Source organism: Triturus cristatus, chromosome 10, assembly GCF_964204655.1.
Source record: "Triturus cristatus chromosome 10, aTriCri1.1, whole genome shotgun sequence".
Taxonomy (NCBI): Eukaryota; Metazoa; Chordata; class Amphibia; order Caudata; family Salamandridae; genus Triturus; species Triturus cristatus.
This window is the reverse complement of record NC_140593.1, coordinates 417,098,678-417,126,594: the sequence shown is the minus strand read 5'-3', so window position 1 is coordinate 417,126,594 and position 27,917 is coordinate 417,098,678. Positions and strand designations below refer to the sequence as shown.

General features: G+C 46.5%; 1 protein-coding gene across 1 annotated transcript in view; it reads right to left on the bottom strand.

Annotated features, from left to right (window-relative positions):
• Positions 1 to 27,917, bottom strand: part of YME1L1 (YME1 like 1 ATPase) — a 406,402-nt gene that overhangs the window by 26,133 nt on the left and 352,352 nt on the right. Inside the window, exon 18 of the mRNA XM_085631755.1 lies at positions 18,705 to 18,791. Within this exon, the coding sequence (XP_085487881.1) occupies positions 18,705 to 18,791 (87 nt within the window). The remainder of the gene's footprint in view (positions 1 to 18,704; positions 18,792 to 27,917) is intronic.

Here is a 27,917-nt window from a genome sequence, read left to right as displayed (position 1 = left end):
ATGGATATTATGTCTTCGTGCCCTGAAATCCCTTGAAGCTGATCAATGAATGTTTTGTCACCAAGAAATGTCTAATTAACTTTTTTATCCAGCATTTGATCTTTTTAAGATTTTTTATCCATCGATGTCGTTTTTATCTGATGTTACTCGCCAGCATAATGATTTAATGTTTTTTTATTACATTTTAGCTTAGTATTTATGGAATTGTTAGGATGTACTTGCTTTTATGACATGCTGTCGAATAAAGCTTTTGAAACTTGAAACTTGACTTGGATAACAATAGAGGGTAAGGGTGCACCAAAGATAAAACAATATGCTTAATAATTAACAGCGTATATCAATATAACATTATGTTAAAGTATAATCTGTAGCACCATAGCCATAGAGGGGTAGGGGTCCATTTAAATGAGATTGCCGCTGGGGTCTCTGTTGTAATGGAAGCGCCCCCATCCTCCCCCCACCCACCCCCACCCCCGGAATAAGACCAAAAGAGGTTGGGAGCTTGGGATCACTGGCCCAATGCTCGGGCTATGTCAGTAAGCTTTGTGCATATCTGTGTATTAGCGTAGGGATATGGGAGTACTTAAGTGCTGTTGCTAGTGAGAAGAGGGCATTACAAAATATTCCCCTTCTTAATAAAATAACTGGGGAAGGAAAGAGTCTAGTAGGAGGGTTGAGGGGAAGGAGATGTGCTCAGATCAAAAGAATGGATAATCAGAGTTTCCCAGGAGGAGGGAGACGTCCCTGTAAAGTTCTGTGTGGTAGGGGAAGACTGGTGTGTGCCTCTTGAGTAAGGAAGAAGGGAGTCTTCAAATAACTGCAGCGCTCTAAGACGTGTGGGGGGTAAAGCGGACGTTGTCAATCTGGGATAGGTGTTGGATTAATGGTTGCCAAGTACTGGTGAATTTGATGTCCGTGTGATTGAGACGGGCGGTAAGCAATTCTAGGACCATAACATGCCACAGCCAAAGAAACCAAGTCGCGATAGGTGGAGGGCCAAGTTTCTTCCAATATAAAGCTATGGTCTGTCATGCCGCCCGAGCATTTGTGCTATTAGGCACCAGTCTGAGTGTGCCAGGGCTGTTAGCTGTGAGGGTCTGATGCCCAACAGTTACTGAGGGAGAGTTGGGTATGGGAAATCATACCGTATCTTAACAGTGCTCTTTTATTTTATTTATTTATTTATTTATTTTTTTGTCCTCATTTAGCAATACTTGTGTCAGGTTTTGATATAGGAGACCAGTGCTGCTATTTCAACTTTCCTAGACCAGCAACTCAGAGTTTTTTTTTTTTTAACGGAGAGTTTTCTTTGCAACTGGAAACCTGGTTATCGCCTAGACACAACGGAGGAGACCAACCGCCCTTAATTGTTTAGAGTATTGCCAGGATTAAAATCATTGGACTTGATTTTGGTCACAAAAATTAGAGAAATGCTCCCATATTTCCCAAAAATCGTATTTTTTTCTAGGTCTTCCACTTCTATCTAGTTTGTTCACTCTACCAATTGATTTCCACCAATCTAAGCGGTTGCGTGGTGTAGTACAAACCCAGTTAATACATATTTCTCTACGTGCCAAAAGGATTAACACAAAAAGTAAATTCTCTTGTCTTAACCCTAAATTGCTTATATTTACCTCTGTTTTATAGATCCCAAAAATTACCAGTTCCATACTTATAATTATTTGTTGACCGAAAAGGTCCGTCAGTGTCTTACCAACTTTTAACCAGAAGTCTTCGAGCTGGGGGCACTGCCAGAACATATGTATATCATCCGCCTTATCTTCACCGCATTTTGGGCATTTTTTTCGCTTGTTGTTGACTTTTGAAAGTTTCTTTGGGGTCCAATAGGCTCTGTGAATGGTGAAAATGTGATTTCTCCTTAATGCGGCGGACTGGATAATACCCCAACATTTCCCCATTGATACTTGCCATATGTTCTGAAGATCTGTAGTAGGCAGTGAGGTTCCCCAGGTCGAATCTGGAGTCGCAAAGTTTTCTTCTCCAGCTGTTATTAGAGACCAGTACCACAATGCAACCTCTTTTTTCTGAAGGCCAACTCCGAGCATCTTGAGTTCCAGTTGCTGGTTACCCTTGAGTGGTTCTGTTATTGAATTTATCCAGCTCAATAGTTGGTAATATTTGAACTTTGACAGATGAGCTTCTGTAATATCTGTTAACCCGTCCCAACCTATCAGTGTGCCATTTAGGATTAGTTCCCCCCCAGTTCAGGATGCCTGCTCTCCTTAACGGTAAGGCCAGTTGATCTTTGAGGCAATCCGGAGTCCCGGGGAAGTCCCAAAGTGGCGCGTATTGACTATAATAGGGGATTTTTATGGTTTTCCTGATTTGCAGCCATAACTTAGCCGCCGACAGGAGGATTTTCAGTTTAATCTTTTTGAAGAATTTTTGGTGACCAAATTTATATAGGAAGTGTCCCCCTGTGTCTACCATCGCTTGTAGGTGTGGTGGATATACCTCATAGTTTTGTAAGAGTATCCTAGTATGCTTAAATTGAAAGGCCTTACAATACTCTAATATGTCTGGGCTTGCTATACCACCTTGGATTTTTGTTCTTCTAAGCTTTTTCCAGGCTATTCTCGGGCATTTGGAATTCCATATAAAGCCGTTTAATTCTCCCTGTAATTTGAGTATGGAAGACTTGTTAAATTCCAGGGGGATTGCACTAAATATAAAGGTGACTTTTGGGAGGACAGCCATCTTGATGATGTTAGATCTACCTAGGAATGTTAAGGGGAGTCCACTCCATGTTCTCAAGAGTTTCCTTACTTCCGTTAAGACTCTGGTAAAATGTATTTGTGGTAGTACATCTAAATCCTTGACTATGTCCAACCCAAGGTATCTGATCTTTGGTTTCACCAGCTGCGAGTTACTCCTGGTATTCCACTCCAGGATTTCTGATTTTGTTTGGTTTATTTGATAGCCTGAGATGTTTCCAAAGTCTTGTATCATTCGCTCAATTTCAGGGCTTGCTTCAGCGAAGTTATTGGTGAAAATCATTAGATCGTCAGCATACAGTGCGACTTTTTTTGTCCAATTTTTGTAACAGAATGGTTTTATCCTTGGGTTATTTCTAATGGATAGAGCAAGGGGTTCTATATATAGGTTGAAAAGTAGGGGAGAGAGCGGACAGCCTTGTCTGGTGCCTCTTTTGATGAAAATTTTTTCCGACAGGCTATCATTCACTAAGATTTTGGCTGAAGGGGAGCTATAGATGTTTCTTATAGCCTCCAGGAAATTAACCCCTAACTTAAATTTCTCCAAGACAGCATGTAGGAATACACAGTTGACTCTATCAAAGGCTTTAGCCGCATCTAGTGTTATAACAGAAAGGGGCACCTTTTGTTGGATTGAGATATCTATTGCTCCAATGAGTTGATGTGTAAGGTCTTGTAACTGCCTACCTTTTATGAAGCCTTTTTGATCTTCGTGAATGATATTCTCTGCGCATTTGCTCAACCTCTTTGTGAGAATCGGAGTATAGATTTTATAATCGCAGTTTAAAAGTGATATAGGTCTGTAAGACTCACATTTACTAGGATTTTTATCTGGTTTTAAGATTAGTGTTATTGTTGCTTCGTTCCATGTGGCTGGTTGTTTTTTTTTCTCCAAAAATATATCATTGAAGAGGTGTGTTAAGTAGGGTAATAAGGTTTCCTGAAGAGCTATGTAAAATTCATTCGGAACGGAATCTGGGCCTGCCGCTTTTGCTTTTTTAAGATCTTTTAATACTTGGATGACTTCCTCTTCGCAGATTCCTTCATTTAGCTCTATGTTCTGGGCTGAGGAGATACTCGGAAGGTTCAAATTCTCTAAGTACCTGTCAATCTGTACTTTTGTAGGAAAGCAATCTTCTGAGTAGGGGCCCCCAAAGAATTGCCCAAATTCCTCCTTAATGATTGTTTCATCTAAGGTTTTTTCAGGGGGGTTCCCTACTAATAATTCTTTGATTTTATTTCTGGATTGGTCCGATTTTATTTTCCACGCGAGTAGCTTACCACATCCTTCACCATACTCATGATGAGCAAGTTTACTCGTCTCCCACTTTTCTTTTACCCTCGCCTCCAAGGAATCTCTTAGGGATGTTTCTTTCTCTTTCCTCTCCTGACTAAGGGATCTAGTTATTGAATCAGGATTGGGACTATGGAGCTGTATATCAATCGCTCTTATTTCTCCTTGTAATCTGTTTAGCAGTTGTCTCGCAGTTTTGTTTTTATAAGCAGCAAAGCTCTTAATGATACCCCTCACCACAGCTTTGTATGTATCCCATACTACCTGACTGCTCATTCCTTCGCTATTTTGATCAAAGAACTGGGTAGTTTCTAGCTTTAGATGAGTTATTAAGGATTGATCTAAGAAAAGGGATCTATCAACCGTCCATCTCTTGTGGGTGGGTAACTGTTCTAACTTCAAAACCATTTTAACTGCTGAATGGTCCGAAAGATGTGCCGGTAAATGTTCCACTTTTTCTACCTTTGCTGCTAGAGTACTGTCAAGGAGGAAAAATTCTAGAAGAGTGACACAATCTTTTATTTTGAAAAGTGAACCTTATTAATTGATCCCCTTTAAGGCTCCAAATATCCCTGAGTCCTAGATCTTTCATTGATATTCTCAACCATTCCCTCATTTTCGGGAGAGAGATGCCTTTTCTGGCTGGGGTTCTGTCCATTTTTGGATCAATGGTAATGTTAAAATCTCCCCCCCCAGATTATGGGTGATGTAAAATCAAGTAGCTGTGTATATAGGTTCTGGAGGGGTTCCGGGTCATCTGAGTTGGGGCCATAGTATCCCACTATAGTGAATTGTTTTTGGTGTAGGATTACTTCTGCTATTGCCCATCTTCCCTTGTTATCTACCCTAGAGGAAATTATTCTGGTATTCAAGGATTTTTTAAAGATAATTGCCACTCCTTTAATGTTGCATGCCTGGTTTGTGCACACTGAGGTATCTATCCACCCTAAGTTTTTGGTGAAGGTTTCCCATTCTTGCTTTAACAGGTGAGTTTCTTGCAAAATTAAAATTTCGCATGCTGAGTTTTTGAGGTACTCGAATATCGTTTTTCTCCGCTTTTGTGTTCTTAAGCCATTAACGTTCCAAGATAGAATACTAGACTTTACATAATTGGCCATTTTTTTTCTTCGACCTTGGTTATTATGACAAACTGGATACAGCACTGGTTTTCTCCAATCTTTCTAAACCCTGCAACTCGAGGACAATTTTTATATGATTTTTTCCCTAGTTTGCACCCCACCCTAGTGTAGTTATTTTTTATATTTTGTTTTTTGTGTTTCTTCGCTTGTGCCCACCCATGGGGGACCTCCCTTCTTCCTTTAGTGGGCCTCATGTAGGCCCTGTTCATGCTCCTTGGCTCCAGACTAAGATACATTAGTACATTGGGATTCTGCTGTTTCTATTATTTCTTTTGGGTTCTTCATTTTATCCATTAAAAGGGTGACCTCTCCGGGTTCCCTTATATTGTACATCTTGTTTAGCCACATAATTCTCAGGCTAGCTGGGAAATGCATCTGCACGGTGGCCTTTAGTTGAGGCATCAGCTGGCCTAACTCCCATTGTCTGTCCTGCGTGGCCTTCGAGATATCTGAGCGTATTTTATAGGCCCAGTCGTTACTTCTGAGTTGGCCTTTTTTCAAAGCCTCCGACAGTAGTCTCTCTTTAAGGGTGTAAGATTTAAAATTTACTAGAATTTTCCTCGGGGTTTTTTTTAACTTGTTTCTCCCAAAAGGGTCCCGATGTACTCTTTGTATGTCTTCTGCCAAGTTCTCAGCTTTGACCCAAGGAAAGCTCTCTTCCAGCAAGGAAAGGACAAATTTCTTAATATCCTCATTTTCTACCCCTTCTGGTACATTCATGAGCCTTCGGTTATTCCGTCTGGACTGATTTTCCAGCGACTCAATCTTCTCTTTTAAGGAGCATTCATTAGATTTTAAGACATCAATATCCTTCTGGTGTATTTTGATTTCTTTGTTGAGGAGTTCTACTTCCAATTCTACTGCTGTAACCCTGCCTGTGAGGGCAGTTAATTTACTGTCCAGTGCTTCACAAGTATCTTGGATTTTTGACTGGTTTTTCTCCGAGACGTCAAATCTGTTTTTAACTTCAGACAGAAGTAGTGCTAGAACTCTGTCTGAGTTGGATTCTTCTATGTTCCCAGGGGTACCGTCCTCACCTTCGCCCTTGTCCTCCACTCTCGTATTTAGTGTCTGGCTTGTTCCCCTTTCTGCTTCTTTCTCGCCTGTTGTCCCCCTCTGTTCATTTCTTCACATTCTTCGCATGTGGTTTCGGCGTCAACATCAGGGACTACACCTCCATTCAGAGTTGTGGCCACCTCCCATTGTGGGGGCATCGAACAAGGGGAGGGAGAGTCACTGGAGTACCGGGGGCTCTTCTTTCTACTGTAGCTTTTATGACCGTGACCTCAACCGGTGTCAGCGGGCTCAACCCCTGAGAAGCTATACACGAAGATGACGAAGAAGGCATCGCAGGATCAGAAAGTAGGGAGATTTCTTTATTGATAAGTTCATCTCTTCTGGCCCATCGACCTTTTGTAGCTTAAAAAAGGTCCTAAGCGAGGGAGTTATCCGGCAGGTTGAATCGGTAGGAATGCAAGGCACCTTAGGTCTACTTCCTTCTTTAGGTATTAATTTGAGTGATTTTTTCCCTGAGCCATTTGATTTTTTAGTTTTTTTCTTTGTATTGAGTGGAGTGATGCCTGCATCCGTGGTGCTCAAGGGGTTTTTTGCAAAAAACTGCTTGCTCCTAAGGCAGTAGCTTAGACCCTTGCTCCCTTTGTTTCCTCCACCTTTTTCCAAATGTTCTACCCGACTATTTGTTTTCCCGGAGATGCCACTATCGTGAAGTTTAGAGTTCTGGGGACCTCCTACAGGCTCGGGCTTCTCTTCCGCCACCCTGCGCATACTGCCTGCTCGATGCATGCAGGCTTGAAGGCTCCAGATACACTCCGCCACCTCTGCTGTGGAGCCGGGGGAAGATTTTGGGTTTGGGTTGAGAGGCCGTCGAGAGAGTGAGACCGCTGAAACCGCTGAAGCCGCAGCTCTGTTCTGCCCTACCCGGAAGGAAAATCTCCCGGTTGCTAGGCGATAGCTTCGCCGGGCGTTGAGCGCTGCGGTCCAAGCACCGACGGAGGATCTCGCTGTGTATGCCGAAGCATGGGAGCTCAGGGGTTTGCTAGCAAGGACAGGGAGTAGAGCTGGGCTGCCGTCACGCATATTCTATACGAGAACCACTCTGACGAGGTAAGAGAGTCTTTTGTCCACTGTTTGGATCCCGCTTTGGATCTCGCTCACCCGACTCTTGAAGTCTTCGTCTAATCGATATAAGTTACCAGGGAAGCGTTTCCATCAAGAGGCCAGGCGTCTTTCCGTGTTACCCAAACATTATCGGCTTACGACCCATGCAATGCCAAATGCATGAATTGCCAAACAAACAGACATCCCATGCTGTCTCCTCGTCTAGTCCGGAGCTCTGGAGCGCCCGACCCAGCTCCTTAGCCGGCCGCCATCTTCCCCCTCATGTTCCCCTGGGTATGGGAAATCATACCGTATCTTTAACAGTGCTCTTTTAACATTAAGTGTGTGTAGGACCCTTTCTACTACTTAATCAGGTTGAGGGAAGAACACCGGTAACTCAACTAATTGGTTAATATGAAAAGCAGAATCTACTTTTGGAAGGAATTTAGGGTTTGTACGAAGAACCACTATCTTTATGAAGTTGAAAGGGCTCTTCTAAGGTTAATGCATGTAATTCACCAACACGTCTCAATGAAACGATATCAATTAGAAAGGCAACCTTCCATGCGAGAAATTGTAACGGACAATTGTGTAATGGTTCAAAAGGTGGACCCATAAGCCTTGTGAGAACAATGTTAAGGTTCCAGACAGGTGCAGGTGTAACCCTGGGTGGTATTATTCTTTTAAGGTCTTGCATAAATGCTTTAATTACTGGAACTTTGAATAAGGACAAATGTCTGTTTTGCAGATATGCAGCTACTGCCGCAAGATGTAATCGAATAGATGCATAAGCTTATTCGACTCGCTGTAGATGCATAAGATAACAAATAATATTTTGTATAGATGTATCTAGCTAATCAATTGTATCATTTTTACAAAACATAAACCTTTTCCAATTTCTGTAGAACATGCTCTAGTGGTAGGTTTTCTGGCTTCTTCAAGAATTGTCATACAATCTGGTGGTGGGTTTAAGTATCCATACTCTATGACTTCAGAAGGCAGATCGCTAGGTTGAGCTCCTTGGGGTTTGGATGGCTGATTTCTCCATGGTTCTGTGTGAGAAAGTCGGAAGTGAGGTGAAGTTTTTGGTGTGGAACCAACAATAGTTCTAGTAGTGTGGTGAACCATGGTTGACGAGCCCCTGTGGGAGCCACTAGAACCATTGTGAGTGAGGTCTGCCTGAGTTTTCGAACCAGAAATGGAAGGAGAGGCAGAAAAATATAAGCAAATATCCTTTACCAATTCATCCATGGGGCATTACCTTTGGATAGATGGTGTGGGAATCTGGAGGTGAAGTTTGGGCATTTTGAGTTCTCTTCTGTGGCGAAGAGTTCTATTGGTGAAAACCCCCATTTTTGGAAGGATGGAAGGAGAACCTGGGGGTGAACTTCCCATTTGTGTACTTGTTGCCACATTCTGCTGAGGAGGTCTGCAAATTGATTGTGCATGCCTGGTAGATGTTCTGCAAGAAGATAGATTTTGTGGTTGGATTGCCAAATGGTCTGAGAGAGGCGTGATAACTGTAGAGAATATGTCCCCCCTCCACCCCCCTGGTTTTGTACATAGTACATAGCTGTAATTTTGTCCGTCCAGACTAGGAAAACTTTCTCTATGAGATGAGGCTGAAAAGCGGTTTGTGCTAAACAGCTAGAAGCTCCAAGTAACTGATGCTGAGACTCTTGTGTTTGGTGTCCCATAAACCCTGAATTGTTTGGTGCTGGAGATGGGCACCCCAACCTGTGAGAGATGCATCTGCTGTTAGTATGACTTGTGGAATCGGGTCGATGAAGGGCTGCCCTTTTGTGTGATCCACCACTGCAGAGAGTGATGAGTGTGGCTGCCTACCAACACTAGATCTGTTAATTGACCCTGTGATCGATGCCACTGATGTTCTAAGCATTCCTGTAGAGGACGCATGTGTAGTCTTGCGTGAGGCACTATTGCTATGCATGATGTGTGTCTTTTCTTTTCACGCCCTAAGTATACCCAGAAGTGGGTCACATGCTCACTGTGCATCGAATGGCTACCGACGTTGAAATTGTCCTACTTAGCGAGTTGGCGGTGTCCAGTCCACAGCGTATGGTAAACTTCGCTGCGTCTCTTCCCTCGGCAACTGCACAGGAGAGTACGGCCCGGGCCTCCTCCGGGCAATGGGGCAGCACCTGCGCCACTGTATGCCACACAGAGTGGGTATAACAGCCCAACAGACATGCAGTGTTTACCTATCGCAGTCCCAAGCTGGAGGAAGAAAACATCTTCCCAAGATGGTTCAGCTTTTTGGATGCCCCATAATGTGGTGCGTTACGGAATGCGCCTTTGGATGTGGAGGTTTGGACCACCAAACTCTCAGGTGTGGGGTGTTGGGAGAAGAAAGTGGGGTCGCCTGGGGCCAGGCGGTGGCGTCGGGCAATCATCTGATCCACAGGAGCCCCTGCGTTGGGCCTGGACTGGGTGCCCAAAAGGATGTTGGTTAGGGCTTCATTGAACGGCAGCAGGAACTTCGAAGAACTTGCTGCCGGCTGAAGTACCTCTGTAGGAGGTTAGTCCTGACTGCCACCGTAGGTAGCTCGAGGTTGAGAGCCTCGGCGTAAGAAGCTCCCTCCTCCGTAATCACAGTAGGAGGAGACAACATGCCAAGGTCTGGGGAAATATACAGAGCACTGGCTTCCCCCAGTTCCTCGCTCCAGTCAGGGTCATACTCTAACTGGTCTGCTAGAGGGTCTGCAGACCCCTCCTAGTCCTCCCCACCCTCCTCTGGTTGCCAATCTGGCCTGATTGGAGCACCAGGGTAGAACAAGGGCACAAAGGTACCCATCGGCGCCGGATCCGGTCGGTCGACGCCGATCCGACTCCGTGTCCAGTCCAGAGCGGAGGCCGGGGTCGACGCCGGCTGGGGACATGACCAGCGTCGGCTGCGGACGTGGTGCCGGTGGAATTGGTGCCGGGGGAGGTGTAATCAGGTCAACCGGCGCCGACCCGGATCTAGGCCTGGATCCAAGGGGACCCTGCACGGTGCCGGAGCCGCCGAAGACCCAGGGTCCCCAGCTGAGTCCGCGGGCCCGAAGGCGTACCGGCGGAGTTGGGCTGCCCAAAGATGACATGCATCGCTTCGTAAAAGGTGCGAAGCTGGGCATGGGTTGCTCCGGGTCCCGGGAAAGGAGGGAAACTCTAAGTCGACCCTTGGGGCTCCGCATGCAGAGCTGCGGGAGGGGCACCACCCTTATCACTCGACCGATGAGAAGTCGAAGAGCGACGATGCTTCTTCGACTTCTTCTTGTGCTTCGACTTACATGAGGAGTGCAAAGACTTTGACGAAAACTGTTGGTGGCTCTACGACCGGTCCCTCGACCTCCCACGCGACCTGGACCTTTAACAGCGCAGAGCAGACTGCCGGGCCTTGAGAAGCTTTCGGGACCACTACGACTTTGTATTCCTGGTCCGGCAGTCGCAGCACGACTTGGGATCATGGTCGCACTCCAGGCAAAACATGCCCACGCGGCCCACGCGGTGCAGCTCACTCACTGACATCAGCCGGCTACAGCAGCTGCAAGCCTTGAAACCGGGCATCCCTGACGTGCATCAGGAGTCGAAGACTCGAAAACGATGGTGACAAAAGTCAGTCAAAAAGTGACTGGAGGTACTGCTCTCTCCGGATCTGCGCTGGCTGGAGCAGAAAAACATAGAACTGACGTCAGCGCGCGAGGGCGTCGTCGAAGTAGCTACTGTGACGGCATCCCGGCAACCACGATGCCAACAGCAAACGCAGAGCCGACCGATGCCACATTTCGTCGCGCAGGGGTACCGCTGACGAAAAACATTCCGGATCCAGTCTGACGCCTGAGGGTAATTCTAAGGTAAGGAATCTATAACTAACTGTTTCCTTCAGATCTGATAGTATGTATAGGTTTAGCAGGCGGAGATCTCATATTGGTCTTAGAGAACCCTCTTTTTTGGGTATTAGGAAGTAAAGTGAGTAAACTCCTAAGCGTTACAGTTGTATTGGAACTGGTTCTTTAGCTACTTTTGTTAGAAGAGCTTGTAATTCTTGTTTGAGGAGCTGTTGGTGTTGCAATGAAAGCTTATGATTGTGAGGTACAATATTTGGAGGATTGCCGGTGAGTTCTAGGCAATAACCATGTTGGATAATGTCTAATACCCATCTGTCTTATTGTTTGCCAAGTGGGAAGAAACTGTTGTAGTCTTCCCCTGACAGGTGTAACTTAGTTGGGGGAATTACAGGGAAGTCACAGTTTATTGGGAGATGGAGAGGTAAGTGTTGGTGTGCTTTTGCCTCTGCCTTTGAAATTGTTTCCTCTGTAACCACCTTTATAGAAACCCCTAGACGGAGAAGGTTGTGTTTTTGATTTATATGAGGATACATTTGAATCTGAAGGATTACTTTTGTATCCTCCTCTATAAAATGAGCAGAGAAAAGAACTTCCATTGGATGGTGACTGAAGTGCTCTCATTGATGTTGCCACCTCTATCTTTTTTTATTTTCTCAAGTGACTCATCCACTTGAGGTCCAAAAAGGTGTTGTTTGTCAAAGGGAGCATTGAGAATAGATTGTTGAACCTCCAGTTTATACCCAGAATTTCTGAGCCATGCATGTCTTCTATGGAGAATGCTGGTGTTAATTTCCCTTGCTGCAGTATCGGCAGCGTCCAGTGAACATCTGTAGGAAGCTGGCTCTGTATATACTATACAAAAATTAGGTTTAGTGAGCACAGATTCCAGTGGACCCCAAAGGTAGGCAGAGGTAAATGTAGATAGAACCTTACTCTCTATTTGTGGTTGAGTGGGCGAGCAGTAAGGCTTTATCAGAGGGTAGTGTTAAGCATTTGTTGCACACACTCAATCAGCAAATGATGGCACACACTCAAAGACTGGACTTAGACCATTTGCTTTGTATAAAAATATTAGTTATATTAATTTCTTAGAACCAAGCAAGCCTGCCACAGGTAAGTGGTTTATACTTTGCAGTAACAATACAGTTTTAATTGCAGTTGTATATATACTTTGGTTTGATTACAGCAGAATTACTGGAATTGCAATACCTTGAAATATTATACACATACTTTGTAAAGACTTTTCAATAGTAGGTCATGTATATTACTTTGCAGATAAATTTTCTTACACAGTGTAGTATATCTGGATACTGCACAAGGACATTTCCTGTATAAAGTTAAGTAAATGCGTTTTGGTTATTTGTACACAGTTGTATGGACTTTTATAGATTTTCCACCTCCACACTTTGACTGTTTTCTATGAAAAAGTTTCTATGTTATCCTATAGGAGGAAATAGAGTTATAGGTTAACAGGTAAGTACTTTGTTGTGGGAGTTGGTTTTCTGGGGTTAGACTCAGGGGTCTTCCAGGGTCGAGGATGCACTCTCATAGCACCCTCAGCGGCACTAGGGCAGCCGGGTGCAGAGTGCTGAGGCCCAATGTTATCAAATGGGGGATAGGGGGCCTTCGGTTGGTGGCTGCTCACGGGCAGGCCACAAGGTTGTGGGAGCAATGCTCCTGGACTTTAGTTCAGGGTTAAATGGGGGTTTCAAGTTAGCAAACAAGGTACACCCACAGCGGCACTAGGGCGGCCGGGTGCAGGGTGCTGTTTTGGCGTTGGGTGCCCTGTTACTTTCAATGGGGATTCTCCAGTTTGCAAACACAATACAGGCTTGTATCGAAGGTCTTCTGGGAGCGACCACCACTTGGGGAGGTAGGTTGAGATGCCAGGGGTTGGCTGGACACCATTGGTTGGGCCACCCAAGGCCGTGGGGTGTCGAGTGCAGGGGTGTCTTTAAGGGTCGAATCTTCTTACCAGCCCCTGGTCGTGGTTGGGGAGGACCCTCCAGATTGAGGCTGCAGGCGTCGGCAGGAGGCAGGTCAGGAATCACTGGAACTCGGGTCAGGATTGCCGGGGAGACATCCTCATGGTGTTGGGCCACTCAAACTCGGGCTGTGTGCGTCAGGTGCAGACTCACGGATTTTGCCAGAGCTGGAGTCTGTGCTGAACAAATCCGGTGTTCACGGGAGACAATGTTTTTTCTTTGGAAGGCAGGGCAGGTCCTCTTGGTTCTTGAGGTTGCTGGCTGCAGGACACACTGGAGTTTCGCTTCTGCAGGTTCATGGTGGGGACAGGCCGGTTGGGCTGGGGCCAAGTCAGTAGGCGTCGTCCTCTTCTTAGCTTTGGCACGGCTGTTCGGTCCTTCTTCTTGTAGTTGTTTCTTGTCTGAGGAGGCAAGGTTCGGGGCTGCCCCTAAATACTAGATTTAGGGGCGTTACAGGTAAGTAAAGGTTGGGTCCAATGGGTCCCTTCCTTGGGGTGGGTACACCCCCTATTATTCCACACTCCAGTGGGAGAAGGGCATATGCGTGACGCTGGTTGGCTGAGACCCCCCATCTGCAAGATAGCGGGGACAAATGTGCTTCACCTCGCCCCCCCCACTCGAGGGGAGGGGTTGGCAAAAGTGGGCACACCTCTCTTCCTCACTTGGTTTTCCTGACTATTTTCCCGCCCAAACTGGGGGTTAGAACTAGTGGGGGCCAGTTCCTGAAAGCAGCAACAGGCCTGGGGAAGCCCACAAAGGCGGCAAGCCTTTGAAGCTTCTCCTCCGTGGACCCTGCCCATCCTGGGGAGGAGGCTTGGCAGCTCGTCCCAGGATGTGCATTTTTTCAGACCCCTGAGAGCAGCAGGCTCTCGACCCAGGGGTCCAGAAACATGTCTGGTGGTGGCAGCTGGTGAGCAGCCACTCAGCCTGGACTCTAGTGTTAAGTCGTTTTTCAGGGGGCAACACTAAGATGCCCTGTGTGTGCATTTTTCATTAAATCCCACACTGGCATCAGTGTGGGTTTAATTGGTTGAGAAAGCGGAGAAGTTTGATACCAAACTTCTCAGTTTTCAGTAAAGCCATTATGGTACTGTGGAGTTCGTAATGAAAAACTCCCAGCACTATATACTGTTAATGGCATTACTGCGCTTAAAATGTCTAAGAATTTAATAAATACACTGAAGGGTACAAGGCTCATGCATCTGTACCCTCACCACTGGTATAGTGCACCCAGCAAGAGGGGTTACTGATCTATGCCAGGGCAGTTGGTTGCAGTCATGGCACACAGGGATGTGTGCCAAGTTGACTCTTTACTTTGTTCTGCACCAAAACACGCCGCCTGCAAAGGCAGTGTGCAAGTGTAAAGGTACAGGGCCTCTAGGGGAGGCACAATAGGTGCTGCAGCTCTTAGAGGCCTACCCTGGTCACAGTGCCCTGGGTACCTGTGGTACCATTTATCAGGGGCTGACCTGTGGCCTGAGTGTGCCAATCGGGTTTTGTCTTCAATGCAGTTTTAGGGCAAGAACATAGGCCCTGGGTACCTGATTGGCAGGAGCGCAGGGCACACTCTGTTTAAGTACATCAGCAGTTCAGCAAAAAGTGGGGCAACCATGCAGAAAGAGGGCAGTTTCTCACAACATCTAATAGAGGAATTGGATATTAATTTTCCGTCCTGCACTAATTCCTGTCCTCTTTTCTTATGCTCCTCTGGGAGGTGTTGAAAGAGCTCCTCCATTACATCCCAGTAGGCTCTCTCTTATCTTACCAATAGGCCTTGTGCATTGGCAATGCACCAATAGTTGGTGGATTGTGCAGCTACTCTTTTTCCTGATGCATCTATCAACTTAGACTCCTTGTCTGGAGGAGGTGTAGTTTGTGAATTTGCTCTTTTTCGAGCACTGGATACTACTAAGGAATCTAACGGCAACTGCCCCTTAATAAAAATTGGGTCGGACGGTGGAGGTTTCTATTTTTTTTTTGTCATCCCTAGGCGTCAATATAGGGGCACGTGCAAAAAGAACTATTGATGGACAGAATAGAGATCAATGTCATACATTCACCCCAGTACAGAGATCTGGGCCTAAATCCATCGTGTTTTGCTCACCATGCCATTCCAGTTTGGACCCAGCCATATGCAAATCAGTCTTAACCCTATGCGAATGGGAACAGTCCAGCCCGAACTGCCAGGCAAGGTCCTCCCTGGACTGGAAACAAGCATCCTAAGACCGGTGCGGGGTTTCACCCCTCTTCAGCCAGGATAGTTTGATTCCAGTGGTATGGAGAGCACGAGACTCGCGTCTAAGCATACCCGTCCCACTCGGGGTGACAAATGCAAAAAGAACTATTGATGGACAGAATGCAGAACAATGTCATACATTCACCCCAGTACAGAGATCTGGGCCTAAATCCATCGATTTTTTGCTCACCATGCTATTCCAGTTTGGACCCAGCCATATGCAAATCAGTCTTAACCCTCTGCCCAATGGGAACAGTCCAGCCCGAACTGTCAGGCCAGGTCCTCCCTGGAATATAGGGGCACGTACAGGGTCTTTAAAAATGCCATTGGCATGTTGCATCATGTCTTTTAACATGGGTAAACTTTGATTTGTTCTATGTGTAGAACCTAGTGGTTCAGATAAAAAATCCTCTTCTAAAGATTCCTTTTCCGTAACTCCATGGTATGACGCTGCCCTTGAAATTAACTCCTGGTGTGTTGTCATCAGGAGGTGATGGTTTTGCAGGTTATAAATCGTGATCTTTAACCATTGATGGTTCAATATTTTAGTCATTCCATGGATCTACTGGTGGTGGACTACTGTCACCCCCATCCCCTATATCAGGCTGTGTGTGTGAAAAACCCTGTGGTGTGATGTCTAAAGGGTTTGGGCCTGGTAGTGGTGAAGATGGAGGGGATTGAGGGCTAGGGTACAGAGGACTTGTAGCCATGCCTTTTTTCTTCTGTAGAGAAAGTTTGTAGCTTGTATCTTCTGGAATAATCTTTCTTTTGGAAGGTGTTACATCCTTGGTCGAAATATGTCCAGTATCTGGATTAATGCAAATTTCCGTTTGTTTAGGGTAACATTTCTCCTTCAAAATTTATAGGTTCGGTTCCGGACGTTTTTGCAGGGCATCTTTTCTTTTAGGTGCCGACATTTTCGACATTGAGCTGAACCTGTCTTTTTTATCCTTTGGAGTTGAAGGTTTCGGTTCAGAGGGTGTCTTTTCTCGACTCAAGCCCGAGCCGGAAGGCTTGTTATGGTGTTTTGGTGCCGAACCCGAAGGAAGGCCAGTAGAAGCAGCCTCTCGATGCCGATCATGGCCAGAAGGCAATGGTGGCCCAGAAGCCTTTTGTTTGGTGGAAACAAGTTTGGTGGGCAAAGGGGCTTGGTTACTCACGGCACCCTGTCCAGCTGGAAGTTCTTCGGACACTAGGTCAATTTCCAGTGCAGAGTCAGGATTACTGGATGGAGATGGCCTCCTCCTCTTCCGCTGCCGACGTTTCCATTTCCACCTGCTCGGTATTTTCTCTGGTGCGTATGCGATGTTCTGCCGCTGCATGTCCCTTCGTCGAGCCCGACAGCCCTGCAAAGTCTTTTTCGATCGGAACGATCAACAAGTGTCTCAATCTTCTTCCTTGTGCTCCGGTGAGAAGCGCAAGTTGCATACTTTATGCAGTCGGTGCGCGGATACATGGAGTGGCACCGAGGATAGAATTGAAACGGAGTGTAAGTCAACCGACATGGCTAAGCCTGAAGGCCGCCAATGTCTTCTTGATTGAAGATAGGAAGTTTTCTTATTTTTTTTTTACACACAGCGAATGATGGAATGCGTATGAAACAGTAACGAAGAGGGTACAGTGGGTTGCGCACCGAGGAGATCCCGAAGAATGGTTTCGAACCCGAGCCTCGCAAACCACGTCCGAACCCGATGGCGGAAAGAAAACAATCGAACAATGGAGTCGATGCCCATGTGCACTATCACCGAAAGGATGAGTCACCTTACCTGGTGACTGGAAAATACTTTTTCGAAGAAATAAAACTTGCAAACATCCAGACTCCACACTAGATGGCAGAAGTATGCAAAGCATGTGTATCTACAGCACACATGCTTCGAACAAAGAGGTTAGGTCAACCACCATCTACATCTTCTAAAGCCAAAATTCTTTGCTTGCATTACTCTAATTCATCAGATATTTTTAAAGCATAATCCTACACCGCAACAGAAATCTCTTGACACCAAGGATTAGACCACACAATTGATAGACATTAGACGGTCTAAGACTTCATGGGCAAATCACCAGGTAATCAGTATTTTTCTAAAGTTATTTCGAAGATGATTATCCTCCTTAGGGAAGGCTATTCCATAGCATAGCACAAAAGACAGAAAAGGAACTGAGGAGTTTGAAGTTGGGCAGGGTGAGTTAAGCTGCTGCAGATCTAAGTGTGTGATTGAGGAAGTACCTATTAAAAACTTGTGGCAAGAACATTAGTTGGGGTCGGGAAGGTGCGGGGGAGGCGGGGTGGGGGATACTGGTTTAAGATTCTAAGCAAAATACAAAGAGACTTAAATGTAAGATTCTCTGCAAAATACAAAAAGCCTTAAATGCAGCTCTCTTGTTGACAGGTAGTCAATACGTGTTTAAGCTTACCAGAGATAGATTTGAAATGTAATAATATAAAATATTGACCTAGCAGTGTTATTTGATATGTGCTGAAGTTTGTATAGATTTTACATAGTGAGACTCCGGAAAATTGCATTGTAGTTGTACACTCTGGAAAGAATAAAGCCAAAGGGAGCACAGTTGAGCAAAACTGCTCAACACAGTAGGCATGTAAAGATCTTAGCTTACACTGCAGATCTTCTGAGTAAGCAAATGATAATCATCCATAGAGGTAAGCTAAAATTTGGCATCCAGAGAATTGTAAATGATCAGGAGCTCAGATCTAGAGGAGTTTAACATTTGGCAGTTGATAGTCATTCCCTTTCCGAGTTCATGCCGTGCCTGAATTCCCAGTGCCAACGAATATCTAACAATACCTGAGCATTCTCAACTAACATAAGAACAAAAAAGAATCAATCCTAGGCCACACAAATAACGAATTGGGGGAGGGGCGGGGCGAATCCCGATTCATAAAGTACATCCTGGGGAACAAACATGGTATGAGGTGAGGGATGGGGCTGAATCAATTGCTTCCTACAATTCACCATACACAGGATTTAAAATGACAGTGTAATGTTAATTAATGTAGAAAAATGGTTGTGCAAAACTATTTGCCTATATAAACTCCTATGGAACATCCTGACAATGTTTAAGAAGAAGTAATGGTCAGCAATGCAATGGCACTTTACTAGAGACACAGCAAACAATACTCTACACACTTCATCAAGCATGAAGGGGTTTGCCACGAATTCTGGCCCCAACTTCAGGATTTGAGGAAAAAATGAAACAAGCAGAAGTTGTCTTTTAAAGAGTGCCAGTCTACCTATTTTATTTCAAACATAATTGCAAATGCAGGTGTAGCTAAGTTTTTAACATAACAGTAATCCATGTATCCAATCAAGGAATGCCTCATGTGCTCACTTACCTTTAAAAGGCCCCTTATTTCTTGTTCAATGGCAGCTTGAGTTTCTGGGCTTAATTTCGATGTATCAGAGTATGTCATCACTCCAAGCTACACAAAGGGAGAAGCATTCCATTTAAAATGGTAGAAGCAAAACATATACCACTTTAATGATTCTGGCAGCGTGCACATTAGCAATTCATTCAGTTTCAATGTAGAAAATAAATGTTTCTTTTTTTAAAACTGAACTTGGAATGTAATTTGGATAGTTCTACATAAGGAAATGTTACATACCTGTAATCCTAGTTCTACATCGTAGGTATCTTCACTCAAGTCATAAATATATATAATCATTGGAGAAATTATCATTGAAGAATGTTGCTCATTCAAGTTAATTTCCAATGGATTCTAAGCGTAGTCTGACAGGGATCTCATTTTCTTTCTGAATGCTTGATAAATAGTTGAAGTCGCTGAGGGGCTTTTTAAATGTTTTGTCATGGGAAAAAGCTACCTTTAACATACAGAGCATGAAGAGAAAATGCAGCCCGACAAGCTTACACTGAAAGAGGAGAAACAAGCATTGGCATAGCCAATAGGTTTCGCCTTTGGTGTTTAGCTATGCAACTGTTGATGTTGTTGCACCAAGGATATAACTAAATACTTGTTAGGTCCCAAAAGGGAGACTTATTGACTATATAATATAACTGCAGGGAAGCGCCGGAGGACGTATTTACATCATTATACATAAAGCACCCCTGTTCAGCGAGCCCAAACATCGTAAATCTATTTTAAAGTGGTGCTTTGTTTTAAATCAGAGGCCAGAGTGGTTAGTGTCCGTTTACTAATGTTTATACTTGTGTTTTGTGTAAACTCATGTTTTATTACAATTTTGTTATGTGCGTTCAGCCAGACTCCGGCTGAAATTAAGCCCCCTTGAAAGGAGTGTACTACAGGGGCTGGCAGAAGGGAGGAGAGGCAGGGGGGATGAGGACGTGATAGAAACTGTTTGTAAACAAGTGAAGGGGGTTGTTGTAGGGGGATGTAGATAGTGGATGAGGAATTTAAGCAAACAAATTGTTTGTGAATGGAATTTTGAGGAAAATGTCAATTTGACTGCTTAAGTTATTTCGATGTCAATATCCGAGTGAATAATGCGGATTGTTGTAGTTAGAATGGGTTAAGTATTTGCCTGCAATTTCCCAAGTGCAAATGTGGGCCTGTCGGTGGATGTTAGCTGATTTTAGACATGGACATATACACAGAAGTTTGCAGATTTTAGGTATGGGTCTATAGATGAACGTTAGCTGATGGGAGGGGTGGGTCTATAGATGAAAGTCTGCAGGCTTTAGATGTGGGTCTATAGATTAACGTTAGCTGATGTGAGGGGTGGGTCTATAGGTTGAAGTCTGCGGGCCTTATATGTGGGTCTATAGATGAACGTTATCTGCTTTTAGATAGGAGTCTATAGATGAAAGTTAGCTGAACATAGACTAGGCCAGTAGATGGAACATCGCTGATTATAGAGATGGGCAAGGCCTGTAGTGAAAAGTTAGCTCATTTTAGATGTGGGCCTACAGATGGAAGTTAGACGATGTTAGACATGGGCCTAAGTTAGACGTGGGCCTATAGATGGAAGCTAGACTATGTTTAACGTGGGCCTACAGATTAAAGTTAGCTGATCTAAGACAAGGGCCTGTAAACAGATGCTAGCTGATCTAAGACAAGGGCCTGTAAACAGCAGTTAGCTGATTTTCGAAGCGGGCCTATAGATGGAAGTTAGCTGATTTGAGACGTGGTGTTGTAAACAGAAGTTAGCTGATTTTAGATGGGGAGCTTTGGATAGAAATTTTCTTGTTTTTCTTCCCCCTGGTTTTGAACGCACTGCAGAACTTTCTTTTAAGTGCTACTGAAGATGGCAAACATGGTGAATTATATATGATAGAAAAGATGGGGTTGTGAAAACGTATTTAAAACATATGATATAGATGTGTATATCTAAATATATTAAAATCATGAATAATGTACCCGAGAGCCCTTCTTTAAACCGCCTCAGAGAGGCCCATTGGAAGAGAAATGAATATGCTACTTACCAGTATGCATCTGTTCTTGGCATGTAGGGCTGCTGACATTCATATCTGTGCATAGATCGCCGCCTAGTGTTGGGTCCGGATGTTTGCACGTTGTTGTCCTGGAAGAGTCTTCGAAGTATCCTGGGATAGGTGACTCCTCCCCTGGACTACAGTACGCATGGGCATCCTCTCCATCCTCAGATTGTTTTTCGCCATTGTGGCAGTGATGGAGTAGATACAGAAAGTGATGACCATGCTTTACAGTAATTCTGAGAGCTGCAGCTGCTACAGGCGCCGGGGAGGAGGGAGGGCGATATGAATGTCAGCAGCCCTACATGCCAAGAACAGATGCATACTGGTAAGTAGCATATTCAGTTCGAGGCATGTGGGCTGCTGAATTCATATCTGTGCATAGAATATACAGCAGTGCCCTCGTATTAGCGGCGGCTACCAGTGCCAGCTGCAGCGGTCTGAAAAAGAGTTTTGAGAACAGCCTGTCCTACAGCTGCCTGCTGTTTTGATTGCACATCTACACAATAGTGTTTGGTGAATGTATGTGTAGTGGACCAGGTGGCTGCTCTACATATATCATGCAAAGGAATGTTACCCAGGAAAGCCATAGAGGCCCCTAACTTACGTGTTGAGTGGGCTCGTGGGGGAATCGTTAATGTACGTTTAGCCTTTTGATAGCAGATTTGAATACATTTAACGATCCATCTGGCTATACCTGCTTTGGAGATAGCGTTACCTTTGTGGTGTGGGGCAAAGGCAACGAAAAGTTGTTTTGTTTTCCTAAAGGGTTTGGTCCTGTCGATATAATACATGAGGGCCCTTTTTACATCTAGTGTATGGAGTGCCCTTTCTGCGACAGTTTGTGGGTTTGAAAGAAAACAGGCAGTTCAATAGTTTGATTCATGTGGAACTGCGATATCACCTTGGGCATGAATTTGGGGTTGGTACGTAGTACGACCCTGTTGGCGTGAACTTGTATAAATGGCTCTTGAACAGTTAGTGCCTGGAGTTCACTAACTCTTCGTAAGGAAGTTATCGCTACTAGGAAAGCTACTTTCCAGGTAAGGAATTGAATCTCGCATGAGTGTAGAGGTTCAAAGGGTGGACCCATCAGGCGTGTGAGGACCAAGTTGAGGTTCCACATCGGAGCCGGTGGGTGGCTTGGTGGAATGACTCGTTTAAGTCCTTCCAAGAATGCTTTGATGGCAGGCACTCTGAATAGAGAGAGGTGCTGCCTGGTCTGCAGATAGGCTGAAATTGCGGTCAAATGGACACGTATAGAGGTGTACGCCAGATTGCATCGGTATAGGTGTAAGAGGTAACAAATTATGTTTTGGATGGATGCGTCTAGCGGGTTAATGTCATTATTATTGCAATAAATGACGAACCTTTTCCATTTGGCTGCATAGCAAGCCCTGGTAGTGGGTCTTCTGGCCTCCTTAATGATGTCCATACAGTCAGGTGGCAGGTTTAGGTAGCCAAACTCTAGGACTTCAGGAGCCAGATCGCCAGGTTCAGCTGTTGCGGATCTGGGTGCTGAATCTCTCCATGGTTCTGCGTCAAATGCGCGGGTTTGATCCGCAGCCTTTGATGCGGCACCACGGAAAGTTCGAGAAAGGTGGTGTACCATGGCTGGCGTGCCCACGTTGGAGCAACCAGGACGAGTGTCAGTGAATGTTGTCTGAGTTTGCGCGCCACCAGCGGTATCAGTGGAACTGGGGGAAAAGCGTACGCAAATCTGCCGGACCAGTTCATACATATCGCATTGCCCTGCGACTGCGGATGTGGGAACCTGGCGGCAAAGCTTTGGCATTTTGCGTTTTCGCTTGTGGCGAATAGGTCTATCTCTGGATGACCCCATTGCTGGAAGTACGGTTGGAGTACTGATGGGTGTAACTCCCACTCGTGCATCTGGTGGCTGTGTCTGCTGAGCAGATCCGCCATCTGGTTGTCCTTGCCGGGGAGGTGTTCTGCCATGAGGAACATGTTCCTCTGAATGGCCCACTTCCACATGCTCTGAGCCAGATGAGACAACTGTGGAGAGTGTGTTCCTCCCTGCTTTTGTATGTAGTACATGGCAGTCATGTTGTCCGTCCGGATCAACACGACTTTGTTGCACAAGTGTACTTTGAACGCTTTCATAGCCAGGAAGATTGCCATCAGTTCTAGAAGGTTGATGTGCATCTTCTTTTGTTGTGTTGTCCATAGTCCCTGCACTGTGTAATGGAGTACATGAGCTCCCCATCCCTGGAGAGACGCGTCCGCCGTCAGTATTATCTGTGGGACAGGCTCTTGGAACGGTCGGCCCTTGCAAAGGTTTTGTGGATTCCACCAATGCAAAGAGTTGTATGCCCGACCGCTCACCAACACTAGGTCTTTCAACTGTCCTTGAGCCTGATTCCACTGACGTGCTAAGCACTCCTGAAGCGGGCGCATATGTAGTCTCGCGTGTGGGACTATGAAAATGCAGGAGGCCATCATGCCTATCAACTGCATGAACACTCGCGCGGGAAGGGAGTGTTGTGGTTTGAACTTGGAAATCAGCATTTGCATGCTGTTGATTCTCACTAAATTTGGCTGAGCTGTGGCCGCCAGAGTGTCTATAGTCGCACCTAGGTACTGTTGTACGTGTGCGGGCTGGAGATGGGATTTTGGGTAATTTAGTGAGAACCCCAGACTGTGAAGGAGGTGAATGGTGCGGGACATGTGGCTGGCACATTGCTGGGCTGACTTCGCTTGAACGAGCCAGTCGTCCAGGTAAGGGTAGACGTGTATGTGCTGCCTCCGTAGATGTGCCGCCACAGTAGCGAGGCACTTTGTGAACACCCTGGGTGCTGTTGTCACGCCGAAGGGAAGGACTTTGAATTGGTAGTGCTGCCCCTGAACAGTGAACCTGAGGTATTTCTTGTGTGAGGGGTGAATGGGTATGTGGAAATACGCATCTTTGAGGTCCAGTGTGGCCAGGAAGTCTCCCTGCTTGAGCAGCGGGAGGACTTGCTGTAAAGTGAGCATGTGAAAATGCTCGGAAAGAATGTACTGGTTCAGGGGTCTCAGGTCTAATATAGGTCTGAGTGACCCGTCCTTTTTCGGTATTAAAAAGTACAGGGGGTACACCCCCGTACCTTGTTCGTGGACGGGTACGACCTCTATTGCGCCTTTTAGTAGCATACTTTGCACCTCCTGCTGTAAGAGCGTTAAGTGCTCTGAGGACATAGGACGGTTTCTTGGAGGTATTGTGGGTGGAGTTGAGGTTAATTCTAGGCAGTAACCGTATTTGACAATATCTTTCACCCACCTGTCCGTGGTGATGGAGTTCCACGTGGACAGGAACCTTTGTAGCCTTCCCCCGACAGGTGTTATGTGGTCGGGAGGAAGGGAGAGGGCGTCACTGCTTGTTCTTGGGGGAGGACCTGGTGTTGCCGTAGCCGCGTCCTCTGCCCTTTGTGCTGGAGCCACGATATCCACCTCGGGTGTTTTTATCGTAGGTGTTTTGTGTGTTGCCCTTGTTGTATGTTTGCTGTGACCCCTGTCCTCTACCTGCTCCTCTATTTCCGGGGCGACGAAAGGAGCCGCTCCGAAAGGACTGCGTTTGTAGGGCCCCCATGGACTTTGCAGTGTCTGTGTCCTTTTTTATTTTCTCTAGGGTGGTGTCAACCTCCGGCCCGAATAAGTAGTCGGGGTTAACAGGTTGGTTGAGGATGTTATTTTGTACCTCCGGTTTGAATCCGGAGATTCGCAACCATGCGTGTCGTCGCAACATGACGCTAGTGTTTATGGCTCTGGCAGCTGTATCTGCGGCATCCAGTGCACACTTAATGGATGCATTTGTGAGCAGTTGTCCCTCCCTGATGAGGATCTCTGCACCTTCTTTGAATTGGTCAGGGAGATGTTGGGAGTAGTTGCTCTAATGTGTCGTAGTGCGCTCGATCGTAGCGAGCGAGGAGCGCTTGAGTATTGGCAATGCGCCATATGTTAGCTGCCTGGGCGGCAACCCGTTTGCCAGAGGTCTCCAGCACCTTGGACTCTTTGTCCGGGGGAGGAGCATCACCTGTTGTTTGTGAGTGTGCCCTCTTGCGAGCATTCGCAACGACAATGGAATCCAGAGGTAACTGGCCTCTAATGTAAGTAGGGTCCCCAGGCGCTGATCTGTATTTCTTGTCGATCCTGGGGTTTATCACTCTTGCCCTGGTGGGTTCCTTGAAGATGTCCTTTGCCGGTTTGAGGACCCCCTTTAACATGGGCAGAGTCTTTATATTCCTTTCTGAGGATGCGAAAGTATCCATAAGAAAGTCGTCCTCGATGGTGTCAGAGTGAAGTTGCACCCCATGATTGGCCGCAGCACGTTCAATTAGAGCGTTGAACGCGGCAGTGTCCTCTGTGGGAGATGTTTTTGCTCCATAGAGTTGCGTGTCCTGTGCATCCATAGGTGCACCTGGGTCTACAGGGTCATCCCAAGCTTGATCAGGGTCCTGTTGGCCTTCAGGGTCCATCTCTCCGGGGTAGGGGACTTGGTCGCCCATGTAGTCCTCCAACGCATCCGTGTCGGAGTGTGTGGGAGAGAAGGACTGTGGATCCTGGTAGGGTGAATGGAAAGGTTCGTAAAGAACTGGTTCCGAAGCCACTGGCAGCTTTCTCTTAAGTGGGATCCGGAAGGAGTCCAAAGCTGGCTCAGAAGTTATTCTCCTTTTGTGGATAATCATCCTGCCAGTGATGGAGACGTCTCCGCAGAGCATTCGGCAGGCGTGATCGTGGTGTGGGTGACCCGGGTCCTGATTTGGAACAGTTTCGGGGCCGTGGATGGTGGCAGGCCAAAAGTAATATTGGCTGGTGCCGAAGAGGCTGTTGGAGCTTTTATCGGCTCGGAGCCCGACGCGTCCTGGAGGACCGTTTTGTTTTTGGTGCGTTGCGCAGCAACGGGTCGCACCTGGAGCGCCCTCGATTCCTTTGCGCCGACCGGTTCTGTAGAGGCGGGCGTGGACTTTTTCGGCGCCGGTGAGTCATCGAGTCGAGGGGCGGGAATGGCCGTCGATGTCTTCGATGAGTGTGGCTTTGGTGGTGCCGTCGAAGCGGTGGGAGACGCAGCAGGCAGTTTGCCTTTGGGGTCGGAGCCGATTGCGTCGGTGCCGGGAGCCGAGTAGGTTTGGTGGCACCGAAGGTCTTTTTCCGTTTGTCGACTCCGACGTCGGCCGCTTCAAGCTCGGCACCGAAGTCTCGTTTGTTGCGCTCGGTGCCGACGGGTTTTGCTGGCGTCGAAGGTGTGGTGGGCCTCGATCCGACCAGCGCCACTTTCGGTTTCGGTTTCAATTGAACCAATACAGCTTTTGGTTTCGGTTTCGAAGAAGGGAAACCAGCCGGTTTGGGCATTAATGGCTGCCGCTGAATGTCCGAGGCCGGGCCCGAGGGCGGGGCCGAAGAACTGCGGGATAGGTCTTGGGTAAGGCCCGAAGGCGATCCCTCGACCGGAGCCATAGACTGTCATACTGGGATTTCCTCAGTCTGTACGGGTAGGCCTTACTCGTCACCGGAGCTACTCTCTTCGGCCCCTAAGGCCTCATCGTAGTCTCCTACCTCGGTGTCGTCTTCATCTCTGCGAAAGAGTGTTTCGTCGACGTCTTCCGATCCGGAGTCATGTTCGGAAGCGGGACTGGAGGGTAGGTTCTCCACTTCTTCGACATCTTCGGTCTCGGCGCTGAAGATGTCGGCCGGGGCCGGTGCCACTTGCTGCGCTTCGAGTCTCGCTGCTCGTCGATTCCGGAGAGTCTTCTTGGATCGAAATCGGGCACAGGCCATACATGTAGATTCGTCGTGATCCGGTGAAAGGCATTTGTTGCACACCGGATGGACGTCGATGTGGGGATATTTCGCATTACATACAGGACACCGCTTGAATGGTGTCCTCGATTCCATCGTCGATGACGGGTCGATGGTCGAGTAAGATGCGAAAAAGTAGGTTCTGGAAGTTAGTAAACTAACAAGATAATATCGATACCGATCGGGAACAGTACCGACGCGAACTAAAAGCCTTTTGGCCTAGAAAAAGTTTTTCCTAACTTGAGTCAAGATAAGCACATCCGAACCCAATGGCGGAAAAAAACAATCTGAGGATGGAGAGGATGCCCATGCGCACTGTAGTCCAGGGGAGGAGTCACCTATCCCAGGATACTTCGAAGACTCTTCCAGGACAACAACGTGCAAACATCCGGACCCAACACTAGGCGGCGATCTATGCACAGATATGAATTCAGCAGCCCACATGCCTCGAACTTGGGCCCATTTACCGGTGACATTTTCTTAATATTCCATCCGTTCTGAAAGCACCAGGAGAGGCAGGATGCTCACCCTGCAGTTTACACTGACACGTTCCACCCCTTTGAAGTCTGCATGATTATGTTAATCGGGTCAGATTATGTAAAACCCCATTTGTGGGCTCGAGCCATGTTCATGGCAGATACTGGGATAAACATGGATGAAAGGGGAAGCAACAGCCCTGCCTGGGCGGGTTAAGTGCGCGGTCAGCGCTGGCTGCTGCACCACGTGTGATCTTGGTGTGCAGACTGCAGCACTTTCATTGGTTCTGGGAGGAATGTGTGCGTCTCGCGCCTCTCCAGGAGAGATGCTTTGATGTTTAAGAGCCGGCTGGGAGAGCGCGCTCTGAGTCACCAATGAAAGCGCAAGTCCACTTTAATATTCTGTCGAATAGGACCTTGGGGGTTTATTGGCATCGATTACAGGATGTACGCTGTAATGGGAGAACACACACGCAGCACTTTTAGGTCTCCTTTGAATCTTAGGCTTTTGTGTCTGTATGGAGGGGGGGGGGGGACTGAGGCTGGTTCGAATGAAGCGACATTTACTTTTAGGGTGTAGGTACAAAACCCACCATGGAACACAGAGGGGCTGTTTCAGATCCTGTGCATTCTCTCTGTGCGAGATATTGTATAAGCATGTGTTCATGTAATTGTGAGTATGTGAATAGGTGCACTGGTGTATACATTTGGCTATGTGTGTTTGTGTGTGTGAAAGCACCAACACAAAAGTTAAGGCACATTAAGGAAAACGAAAAAAAAAGATGGCCCCTGAACGCGCCGCAGATCGAGTTGTCAAGGGGCATAAGGAAAAAAAAACAGATGGCCCCTGAACAAGTGAAAGCTCATTA